This window comes from Psittacula echo (assembly GCF_963264785.1).
Source record: "Psittacula echo genome assembly, chromosome: 24".
In the NCBI taxonomy this organism is placed as follows: domain Eukaryota; kingdom Metazoa; phylum Chordata; class Aves; order Psittaciformes; family Psittacidae; genus Psittacula; species Psittacula echo.
Genome location: NC_137759.1, coordinates 4,787,888 through 4,800,256, shown reverse-complemented (window position 1 = coordinate 4,800,256; position 12,369 = coordinate 4,787,888). Strand labels below are relative to the sequence as shown.

The 12,369-nt window shown below is 43.2% G+C and overlaps 1 protein-coding gene across 15 annotated transcripts in view; it reads left to right on the top strand.

Annotated features, from left to right (window-relative positions):
- The window catches only part of DOT1L (DOT1 like histone lysine methyltransferase), a 73,294-nt gene that overhangs the window by 42,044 nt on the left and 18,881 nt on the right, over positions 1-12,369 (top strand). For all 15 annotated transcript variants that reach the window (XR_013958416.1, XR_013958417.1, XR_013958418.1 and 12 more), the window contains 9 exons: positions 2,190-2,296; positions 3,253-3,294; positions 4,756-4,839; positions 5,535-5,769; positions 6,179-6,292; positions 7,735-7,826; positions 10,304-10,405; positions 10,990-11,127; positions 11,722-11,847. Coding sequence is in view for 11 of the 15 variants with exons in the window: in XM_080633749.1 (XP_080489875.1) it covers positions 2,190-2,296; positions 3,253-3,294; positions 4,756-4,839; positions 5,535-5,769; positions 6,179-6,292; positions 7,735-7,826; positions 10,304-10,405; positions 10,990-11,127; positions 11,722-11,847 (1,040 nt within the window). In the remaining 4 variants the exon portion in view is untranslated. The remainder of the gene's footprint in view (positions 1-2,189; positions 2,297-3,252; positions 3,295-4,755; positions 4,840-5,534; positions 5,770-6,178; positions 6,293-7,734; positions 7,827-10,303; positions 10,406-10,989; positions 11,128-11,721; positions 11,848-12,369) is intronic.

The window sequence follows — 12,369 nt, the reverse complement described above, 5'->3', positions numbered from 1 at the left end:
TATTGCCAACAAAAGTTTTCCTTCCCTTCTGAATCTAGTAGACTTGATACGTGCCAGCGTTGCCCTTTGCAAGCATGGGAACTGCAGTTCAATGAGGTTTGGGGAATACCAACACCCTGTGATGGTGGTTTTTCTTGTGACCTTTTTTCAGCGTTTATTGTTGAATTTTGTCAAGGAAACCAAGGATCCAAGCTGGGTTTTACACATTTACTGTGTCCAGTGCAAAACATTCCCTAAATTCAGAACCAGCCTTACTCCCCTGCTTACGCAAACATGGCAGGTAACACACTGAGGTACAAGTCTCAAGCTGTGTTTTCTGTGCTTGGCCTGACACTCATGGCAAACTGCTTTTCAAGAACAGTAATTTGAAGACTGTCATTAAGGCCTTTCACTGAAGTAGCCCCATTGTGAGTTATTTTTATGAAGCTTGAGTAGCTGTGAATGTCCTGTGCAGCAGACACAAACCTGCCCATTTCCTTCCTGTTTGATACTCTTCTCTGTGGCTTTTGATTGTTTGAACCTCATTAACTTTTGGGTCCTGCCTCGGCAATCCTTTGTAGGCATGGACTTGAAAATAAAACGAGTTAAAAAGGTGGACTGGTAATCCTGGAAACCCTCAAACCTCCAGGGAGCTGAGATCAGCCTGCCAGTTTGCTAACAAGACAAAGAGCGCTTAAGTAAAGCTTCCTACCTCTTGTACAGCACACTAGAACTAGATGAAATACAAGGAGACACTTCTGAGGTTTCACTTAGGAGACCTGCCTATGTAAATAAGGGGTTTTGGCCTCCTAAGCCCTTTTTTCCCTGGCTCATGACCATTTTGCTCTCTCTGTCTGCTAGGTGGGGAGGCAAAGGGGGCAAAGTGTGCTACTCTTCACCAAATAAAAGCCCTGATTATGATGATCAGTTGAGCCACTTCTTTATCCTGTTTGAGCTTTCACCCCCCTGTGGAAGGTTTTCTAGAATGCTGAAGTTTTATGCATCAATGTATATTACATGTTATTTTAATGCTTAATGGGAATGTTGATGTTAGAATTATATAGAGATAGCTAATGAAGATCTGAGTGAAAGGGGTTGCTTAGCGTAAGAGTAGATAATAGTTTCCACTAACAGGAAACTCTTCCAGGGCTTCAGATAAGAGGTCCTGAAAAGAAATTACCTTTGTATGCTACAAGTAATGAGAGGATATTACTGGTATAAATTTTAGGTCTTAATCCCATTCTATGACCATGCTGTATTTGGGATGTGCCAATATCAAATGAGCGTGCATGGGATGTGCTACGCCTGGGACTTGTTGTGGTCTTAGTGGCCTCTTCTAAGTGACACTTACAGGGAATGTCATTCACTTAGATCTGGTATCTTCACCTGCAGAGAGGTGATTTCAGTCTCCTGTGCCACCTTTATGCTGCTGCCCTACAAGGGTTTTAAGAATACTTTTATTCAGTGGGGTTATTTTTGTGCCCAAGTAGGATTTGAGTCTCTTGATTTTCCTATCTAATCCTTGATCTAAAGTCTGACAGGTTAAATAATCTATAAAATACAATGGAAAAGAGAAAACTTTCAGAAGCAGGCAACCTTTTTTCTCAATACCATTTTTGTCCTTAGTTAGTCCCATCTGGAGAAAGAAATGGAAATGTGGAAAGAGCCGGGACAAACCAAAGCAAGTATTAAAATGTGGTTAAAATAGTGGTGGACGTTGCTGAAGCCTAAACCTTGTGTTTTGACTCTTGTGGGTAATTTTCTGTTTAATTAGAAGTGTGCCATAACTTCTTCTACAGCCGTGCCACTCACTCAGTGTTCAGTGGTTCTGGAAATGCTTAGGCACATCCCATACCTATTAATTCTAGGGAACAAAACAAATATAGGCAAGAAAACAAATATAAACCATGTTTGTCCCCAGTCCCAATATAGTACAGTTGCAGTTTACACGGATTGGATCTAATGTTGTTCTGTTGCCGGTTCTATCTAATTAAATCCTGTCTGTTAGCATAGATGTCGGGTTGCTGGGTTCCTTGTAAGAGTTGTCTCTGGAACACAGGAAGTTCTGTCTATTAAAAGCTTGCACTAGAACAGAGTTTTACTCTAGAACGGCTGGTGGTCTCTGAAGAAACATGCCTTGCTGGTGCATGGCTTAGTTTGTGAGCAAACTGAGCGAGCTCTGCTTCCCTAACTTGATTTTCCTCCTGCAGATATTGGCACTATAATGAGAGTTGTGGAGCTATCACCACTGAAAGGGTCTGTGTCATGGACCGGGAAACCAGTTTCTTACTACCTGCATACTATTGACCGAACCATAGTGAGTATAAATACAGGCTGGTGGCTCTCTGGCTGCTTTACCTGCTCTGGAGTCAACATGCCAGCTTCAGTTCCTTGTTCCTGGGAATTGCTCTTATATCTCCTTGCGTATTTAGAGCTGTAGCACACATCATTGGTAGCCTTTGGCTGCTTCAGTGCAGCATCTTGTGCAAACAGTAAAATGATGGACAGTACTCTGGCAGTCTGTAAATTCTTTGAAGATCCATGGATTTACAGGTATAATTCCTTCTCGTGCTCCAGAATACACTGCCATGCAGAATCATGGTCTTGTGCTATAGCTTCCACCCTGAGTAAAGACTGTCTGGGTCTTTAATTCCTCAGTTTGCTTTGTGGTGTGCAGAGCATTTCGTTTGCTCATATTCAAGCAGTAAATCTTCATTCGAGTTAAACTGTCAGTTGCTGTAGAACCAGCCAAAGCTCCGTAACAATACCGATGCATTCACTGGGTTTTGGGGGTTTTTTTCAGTTAAAGAAAACAGAAACAACTCTATAGAAATGTCTGTTTTTATAGGGAAATAGTTTATTCCCACAGTGAGTGTTTTGCAGTGTGATAGTTAGACTTTTTTCCTAAGTTTGCTGTAGTCTAATAATGCTCTTGTTAAAAGAATAACCTAAGGTGCGGATGAGTATTTTAGTGGAGCATAAGAGCGAAGTGGCTCCATTGACAATAACTTGCTGCTGAGTGGAGATACACAACACAAAGCTTTAAAACAAGAATAGGCGGTGGTGAAGATGATAAAACCTTGTTGAGGCTTGGATTATGTCCTGCCACACGTGTCTGTGTCATTTAAAAGAATGAATGTCAATGGCTTCTTGGTGTAGCTTATCTGGAGAAAGCCAGTTAGAATTTCTGCAGTTCTGCATTTGTTTTATGCTAATATGTTGTATTCATCTCTCGTGACTTTGAAAATGACTGTCTTACCTTTCTATTTCCAGCTTGAAAACTATTTTTCTAGTCTCAAAAATCCAAAACTCAGGGTAAGTTTTCAGTCATTTTGTTTTGGTAGAAAACTCAAACTAAGCAGAGCAGCCACTACAGGGAATTTGGTCACTTGTTAATGATGTACAGAACTGAAAACCAGATTTTCTTGATAAGCAAGGAACAAGATGGGCATGGAGCTAATTGAAGTGGAGCATCACGTGCCGTCAAGCACTAATTGAATCATGTTCAAGAGCTTTCTAATAGAGAATTAATGGGGCAGCCAGAGGTTTTCTTACCTTGCAGTGGAGGTCTGTAAAGAGCAGTTTGTTCATTAAAGAACTGACGTTAAAGAAAGAAACGATAGTTTCAATCTGTCTCGGTGTTCAGCTACATGAAAATGAAGCTGAAGAGTGCTCTGAGATGTTACTTTTGGGGCACACTGAGACGTGAAGTGTGTGGTCAGTTGCTGCAGTCTTTGCTCTTAAGTGTGGAATTAAAATGGCAGAGGGTTTTTGAGGCTGTGCTGGGCTGTATTAATCTGAACTAAGCGATGGGGCTGGTATTCCCAGGTAGAGAATTAAGTGAAGCCACTTAATTTAAAACTTGAGGTGAACGTTTGTCTTCCATCTGACTTGCTCAGGAATTGTTGAAAACAGATTAATGGGAGCTTTGAGATGGGGTTTGTTCAGGCTGCTGAATTCAAAGCTGGGGGAAAAGAGACCCCTCGGGTGGCATCCCTGTACTTTGGAACTTCCCTGCTCTTAATGGTGAAGAAATGGTGCCATTTCTACCTCTTCAACTGAAGAGGTGATGGACTTGCCAGAATTGTTACGCAAATGAAACCTCCCCTGCAAGGTAGGAAAAGGCTTTAAATGAGCTCTTGGAAATATCCTGCCCCTTCTGATAACCGAAAATTAAGCTTTAAAGTTGCTGCTTTGGTTTTTTTCAGTCTCCTCTACAGACTTGGCTAAAGTTGAATTAGATGATGTTTAATGGCTTGGCCATTTCAAGTCATGCAAGATTTTTAAAGTGATGTAGCAACACATGGAATGTGGGGGATGTAGGGAAAGCTATTGAAATATTTAAGAACTTAAACCCCCAAACCAACAAAACACCACCCCCCCCTCCTCCAAGCCAAACCCAAAGCCTCTAACACCAGTGTGTGGGCTGGGGGATGGGATTGGGAGAGGAAGAATAAAGGAGGAGGTTTGGACTTAATCTCTTCTGCCCTGTGGCTGCGTGTTTGAAACCCATTATCGAGGGTAATGCAGTACAAAGAGGTGACTTGCTCTTATCTTCCCTTTCCCACTGAGTGTTGCCTGAGGCAGGGGAAGATTTTTCCCTTGCTGGTAAGAAAAGTTTGGGGTGATTTTAATGGGGCATTGTGTGCCAAGAGCGCTTACACCTGACTTTTGGGGGAGGCTAAGCTGGGAACCACAGTGGTGTGTGTTAAAAAGTGAGAAACACAGGAGCAAAACATTATTCTTTTAATGCTTTATTTGAAAACGTCTTTCCAGGAGGAACAAGAGGCAGCTAGACGTCGACAGCAAAGAGAAAACAAGAGCAACACAACTACTCCAACGAAGGTTCAAGAAAATAAGGTGGACATCCTGCATTTTCGTAGAGGAGAATGTGGTTTCTCTTTAGCTGTGCATGAATTCATAACCGGTGTCAGGAAAAACCTGATTCTGGGGGACATGTGTTATCTGAACGGGTAAACTGGTATAGCTGTTGCTGTGGACACAAATATGATGGAGTGCCTTAATAAAAGCTGCACTTGGGTATTGTACCACTAATTCTGGAGAAAAGGTATTGCAAGATGAATAGAACAGTTGGTGTCCACCCGCTTACCATCAGCACCAGCTTGCAGAGCTCTCCCTGAGTCATACCCATTGAATGGAGTTCAAAGTGTGCTGAGTCTCTCCTGCAAAGACTCATTTCCTTTCTCATTCAGTTGCGTAATACTGTTAGAAATGCAGTGACTGTTCATGCACAAAAATATATCGAGATTTTAATGGAATTCGCTTGGAGAATATAATCAATAATCAGCTTTTCTTAGACAACAGTTACGGATTTCCTTTTCTGTTATAAGTCCAGCAGAGAATGAGTGCAACTCCTTGGGTCTTAGCGACAGCTCTTATCCCAACCAAGTCTACTTCACTGACCAGTTATTTAACTACAAGTGCATCAGTTTGCTTTCATAAAATTATTGAAGTTATTAATGCTTGCTTAAAAGGAATGCTGCACATGTAGGTAGAAATGGCTAAAGAGCTTTTGGCTTCCAAATGTCTTTTAGGATTCTGGTGCTGAAGAAGAAAAGGCTGCAGCAAATTCTGTTAAAAAGCCATCTCCCTCTAAAGCCCGGAAGAAAAAGCTGAGTAAAAAAGGAAGGAAAATGGCAGGCAGGAAACGGGGGCGTCCCAAGAAAATGAACACTGCAAACACAGAGCGCAAGACCAAGAAGAATCAAACTGCACTAGAACTTCTGCACGCTCAAACTGTTTCACAGACATCTTCATCCTCTCCTCAGGGTGAGTTCAAAGTTGGCAGTGGAAGAAGCCTCCCCCTGCCACATGAGCCTAGAGAAGGATCTGAGGCTCTGAATGCATGCTTGAAGGTTATTCTTCCTTTATTGGTCGGCGTAGTTTGATTTTGTGTCATAACTTCTCTCTTGCCACCAAAGTAAAGCTCCCTGTGAGATGATGGTGATTGAGTCTGTAGGTACTTGGCCAGAAGCTGTTGCTGAGCTGTGGCTGATAGCTTGTCTCTGCTGCTAATGTTCTAAGGATAAATTGTAGATGTCCTAAACAATCTGTTGCAGTGTGGTGATCTAGCTAAGTTACTGGATCTCCCGTTGTAAACGATGGGCTCTCCAGTGCTAACGTGCCAGAAACACTTGGCTTTCATAATCTGAAAGGTTATCTTTGTTTCTCTCTTCAGATGCATACAAGTCACCTCATAGTCCATATTACCAACTACCTCCTAAAGTGCAACGGCATTCATCTAACCAGCTACTGGTGACACCTACCCCACCTGCACTACAGAAGCTGCTAGGTAAGACTGCAATGTTGTCACTTGTTTGGCATGGGAACCTGTACTGTGAGGTGTGTGAATGTGAACGTGTGGTTTCTAAACATGAACATCAAAGGGCTACTAATAGACAGCCACTGTGGAAAGCTGTATATTGAACAGGAGAGGGGGTTAGCTTCTTCCCCTTGTTGGCATCACCACAAGGCCTCCTGTCTTGCTTGCTGCTGAAGCTGATGTCTTGGTCTGTATTTGCTTTTTGGCATTGTTTCAGCTCATATTTGGCACAAAAGGAAATAAGCTTGGGTTTAGCAGGAATTAAAAATAACTTTAAATGGAAGTGTCTAGTCAGAAGTAACTATTTTAAATGAAACCATTCTCTTATTGTTAAATCTTGGGGAACATCATGCCATTTTCTCTGCATAACTTAGAGCGAAGTATATGAGATAGTGCCTGAGTCTGAGGTCACAAAGGTGGTGTGGGTGGAAAATACATTCCATGTGCAAGAGTTGATTTAAGGAAAAACTTGGAGAGTATTTTTCTGGGACTCCTGGTGGTGTGTGTTCCCCCCCATTTCTGGGCATTGAGCATTAGCCAGTCTAGGAGCACTTGGGAATCTGATGTCATCTTCCTGTCTATGTAGAGACCAAGGACATCAGTGATGTCCTAAACTTCTCTCTTGCTGTGGTGTCTTACAGTTATGGCTGAGTTCTTACTGTAGAGAAAAAGAGTGATTTAGGGGAACATTTTATGTTGGGGTGTGTGTGGAAGAGGGGAGATGGACACTTGTCTAGAGTAAACCTTGCTGCAAAGGTCTCTCTACTCATTAGCTGTTTTGGCTGCCTGTGATTGTAGCAGCTTGGACTTAATCATATGGTTGGCTTTATGATGACAAGAGCCCTACGGGTGAGGGCTGGGGAAAAAGGAGGGTCCTTGTGTAATAGGAGACTGGAGATAGGAGGACAGTGATAAACAGATGCTCTTTGGAGAGTAGAGTGAATGTGAGTGTAAAGCTTGTCATCTGTGTGTATGGAAGTAAGAGTACAGCAAGCCCTGTCCTTGTGAAGCTGAGAGAATGAGCCCTCTGAGCTGGGGAGTGGTTTTGGCTTTTACAGCTCATCTCTTTTAATGCACTGCAAGTAGAAATAATGAAAGATGTTCATCTTCTCTTTCCTCATGCAAGCACCATTAGAACCCATCATCTTCCTCTGGTTTCTGAATGTATTGTCATGACTTCTGTTGGGATACCTATTAGAAGGAGCTAATGGATCCCAGAGTTCAGCTGGCATCAGAGGATGGATTTTCAGCATGCTCTAAATTGATCTTTAATGGCTTGGTCTTACTTGCAGTCCAGATAAAAAGCAAGAGAGGGCAAAGTGGGGGGAGAGGTGTCAAGGGAGCAAATGGGTAAATAGGAGCGTTGCACTTACTGTCGCTTGTAATGTATAACCTCCTTATTTATTTTGCAGACTCTTTTAAGATCCAGTACATGCAGTTCATGGCATATATGAAAACTCCTCAGTATAAAGCAAGTCTGCAACAGTTACTGGAGCAGGAAAAGGTCAGTCTCATTTTTAACATTTCTAAACAAAATTGCCAGACTACCAGATGCCTTGGATGGGCGTGGAAAATGCTGGGGATTGGAATTGTGTGCAAGTAACACCAGTTATAAAGACTCTACCAGAGTAATGCTTGGGCTGAACCTGGGGAGTTTATTGCTAACTCAGTCTTTGTGTGCTTAAATTTCCCATCTGCAAAGTGGGAGAGATGCATCTGCCCTCTTCCCTCTGGTGCCCCTCCATCTGATAAGACTTACTTCAGTATCTGTGTTTTTTCCTCTGATTTTGACATGAAGCATGTGTTCCTATGCAGGAAGCTGGTGTCTTGAACCCTGTCCTTTTCTCCCACTTGGGATTGGCAGCTGCTTTTCTTCTCTAAATGTCTCAGGGGAGCAAGAGGTGGTGATCACCCCCCAGCAGTATGTGCTGCCTGAACTCATCCTTAGCCTCCACTTTGAGGGGCTTCCCTGCATCCTGCACCCTGCTAGTCAGACTGCTATTAGATAATTAAATTGGGCTTAATCTAGCCAAAGATTGTTGCAACTTTGAATGAGGACTGTCTTGAAAAACACACAGATAACCGATTCCTTGGAGCTGAATTTTCTGCTTTTTGACATCTATTGTTTTCGCACTGTAGGAAAGCCTAAATGAGTTGAGAACTGCAGCATCAGGATGGCTTGTAATAAATTGAATTATGGGATTAAAAAAGCCCCAAACTGTCATCACTGACTTAAGAGACTTAATGAAGCATCCTTAGTGTTGAGAATCTTAACGTGTTAAGATTGCACTGGTGGGCAAAGTATAAATTTACCAAGTCGTGGGCTGAAGTACATGGAAAGGCAAAGAAACTCCTGCAGCTGTGAAGTGTGTTTGGCTCTGCTATGGAGCCATCTCCCCGGCAGAGGGAGAAGATTTCCAGCTAAACCCCTTTGCTTCTTGCATTGCTTTACCTCAGTTCTGAATAATTTAATCTCTTTGTAAATTAGCCCTGATGAGAGAGATTCTGCTGCTACTTCTGTAGAGGAACCTTTCCCCATAGAACTCAACAATAACTTCTCACTCCTGTCGAATTCCATCTACTGGTGGTCCCCATGGAAGCTTTCCTTTGCTCTGTGACCTTTGTGAAGGTGTCAGCATAAAGCCATAGCCTTGTCTGATGGAGTTTTCCATAAGAGGAACTCTTTTTCCAGATGACAGAGGCTAATTTGTGCCACCCCATTCATTACTGACAGTTGGTTGATGCTGATGTGATGTTAAAGCAGACATTTTCAATGAGTTGTTGCATACTTGAAGACATTAAAATGAGGAACTAAGCATGAGAATTATGGCAAGTTAAACTTCACAAAGGCAGGAGCAGAACTTTGCTGGATGAGATGCTCTTGTATAGGCTGTTTAATGCCTCTCTATTATATGAAGGTTTTTCAAGTACAAGAAAAATGTTTCTGTAATATGGTTTTAAAATACACAAGATGAATGCTTCGTTCCTGGCAGTGTTCAAGGCCAGGTTGGATGGGGCTTGGAGCAACGTGGTCTAGTGGAAGGTGTCCCTGCCGGTGGCAGGGTTGGGACTGGATGAGCTTTAAGGCCCCTTGCAACCCGAATCAGTGAGTGGTTTGAAGATGCCATGAGATGCTAGTTCACCAGATTACCCTTAGATGGAGCTGTTAGCTCCTGCTGCTTGTGAAGGCTGGATGAAATAACGGCTGTTGAAAGCCTAAAGGCTTTTTTCAGCATCACTTGTGGCAGGCTGTTTAGCATTGCAGTGATTTGGCTGTTTAGCATTGCAGTGATTCAGCTGCTTTCCCAAGTCCTTGGCGTGAGAGGCAACACGAGCTGTATGCCACGTCCTGTGTTTCCTCACAGGTGGAACTTGCCAGCACTGCTGCTGCCCTGCTCGGAAGATCCAGGTGCCTTTTGCCCTGGTCCTCCGTGTTTTCTGGAGTGATGGCTCAGTTTCTGCACAATTCCTATTTGGCCTCAGCAGCTAATGTTGGAGGAAAGTATCAGTCTCCAAAGCTTGCTGGTTTTACTGCACTGATCTTTCGTCTGGGAATGGAATAAATGAGGCTCTTCAGCAAAGTCCTGTCCTTGCCCTTTGCTGCTCACACAGTGCATGACCATGAAATGAGTAAGGAAGTATCGAGTTAAGGAATGTTATAGGCAGGAAATGTTCTGTGAGTGGAAGGGTCATGGCCCACTGGAGTAATTCTGGCGTTGAAATACAAGTGGTTTGGCTTATTGATGACTTTCTTCCCATCTCTCCCCACAGTGTGTTTTAATTTACTGTGTGTCTCCCAGGAGCATTGTGTAGGATAGGCTCACAGATACCTGGGGCAGAGCTAGATTAGTTCATACAGTTCTCCTCTGAGCTGAGCTTCACTTCCAGCTTGCTACAGAAACTGGATGTATTGGTTTTATTAAGAGGAACCATGCTGCAGCTGGTGCTAAAAGTGTATTTTCTCATTCTTCTCTCTTGCAGGAAAAGAATGCTCAGTTGCTGGGGACAGCGCAGCAGTTATTCACCCACTGCCAGGCACAGAAAGAGGAAATCAAACGCCTTTTTCAGCAGAAACTTGATGAGGTAGCTCTGATCTGGTGGAAGTGGATGTTTGTTACTCATCTGCATGCAAACGAGTTTGGTGAAAATAAGACCAGAGCAGTCCCAAGTCTTCAGCCCCTGTTTTGCAGCAGATCATGCTAAAGAATGTGGAATCTGTATCACTCTTTGGTTGTGCTTTGTCGTCATTGTTGAAATTGTTGTGTCCAGGGGCAGGGGGTGACAGACCGTGAGCACTGTGGTAGTTTAGTGAAGGTTGTATTCCCTGCTGGTGGAACAAGCTCTGTGTTGCCATTGCAAGTTCAGAAGAACAGACAGAAATGTGGTGGCTCTCCACAAAAACAGTGTTCTTTTGGCTGGCAAGAAACTAAAGGCCGGTTGTCAGTTTGAGTTACTGGAGCAGCAGCTCCAAGCGAGTTACTTTTGTCCTTCCTTGTTATCTCCTAGCAATGGCAAAGTGCCTTGGAGAATGCCGAGGGAGTTCCTGTAAGCCACATAAGTTCTGCAGATCTCCTCACTGTCACTCCTGAATGTAACAATCATCTGGAATTAGGATGTCAAGACCTTATTGAATGATCTCTTTCTCCTTCTCACCCTTCATTTTGTAGTTGGGAGTTAAAGCTCTAACATACAATGACCTGATTCAGGCTCAGAAGGAGATCTCTGCTCACAATCAGCAACTGAAAGAACAGACGAAACAGCTGGAGAAGGATAACAGTGAACTCAGGAACCAGAGCTTACAGCTGGTGTGTACAATGCTTGTGTCTGAGTAGCAGGGTGATGGTGCCATCAGTGCTGTCTCTGTCTTCAAGGGATCTTTACAATTGATAAATCATCCAGCTGCCATAGCCCCTCTGTAAGAGGGAAGAATGATGGGCGAAAGAATGTAGGTGGTCCTTTTTTGATTTCCCTCTGACCAAATGCTGAGGTGACAGTTGACTCTGGCCTCAGCTGTGTCCTGTAAATGGCTTTGCTCCTATGTATGTTCTTGCAACTGAATCTGGATCTCTCTGGCCAAGAGGTTTGTCCAGTACTTGCTTTAACTCTTGCATTGTTCATCCTGGTAACTCAAACAGTTAAGGTAGGTGAGGAGGAAATGTGGACGTGGAAGTGGTTAGGGAGGAGGGTGGGTGATAACACTGTTTTTGGAAAGAACCAGGTCACATCCTGTCAAGTTATATGGGGACCACAGGTGGTGCCTGGCTTAAGTTGAGAGGAGTTTTCAGTGGGTTAAGAAACTTCTTGCTTACATCCAGCTGGAAGGTGCCTGGCTTTCAGCTTGCACCTTGGGTGCTGTGGAGAAAGTTGTCTTTTGATCTGTTTATCCTGTGTCATTGCAGCTTAAGGCACGGTGTGAAGAACTGAAGCTGGATTGGTCAACATTGTCACTGGAGAACTTGCTGAAAGAGAAGCAGGCATTGAAGAATCAGATTTCTGAGAAACAAAAGCACTGTTTGGAACTGCAGGTAGAGAGCAAGAAACAAATCTAGAGCCACCAACATGGGGTAGCTCTTGAGCAATGGGCCAGTTAAGGGTATGTGACTAAATATGATGCTAAAGGAGAAGATAGGTGGTTTCCTCCCACCCCAGATTAATCTTTCTATTAGAGTATTTTAGTCAACTTGAAAAAGATGTGGATAACGTTTAAGGGAAGTAGCTGCTATGACCTCATTCCTTGGTAATGCTGTGGAAGAAGGAATCGTGGTTCACCATGAAGTATAATTTAAAAGCAGGTCTTGCTTGTTTCCATGTGTGCTCTGATGTCTTGGTTCAGGAATCAGTTCCCACAGAATGTCACTTCCCATAGTGAAAAGGAATTATACTCCTGTGTCTAAGAACTTTTCTTTTGCTGTGAGGTACTTTGACATGGAGTGACTGTTTCCTTCAATGACTGGCAATACTGAGTTACTCCGTACTGTCTGTATAGTTGGAGATACTTTATGTTTGCATTTAACATCTGAAAAGTGTTTTCTAAGAAGCTCTGAGCC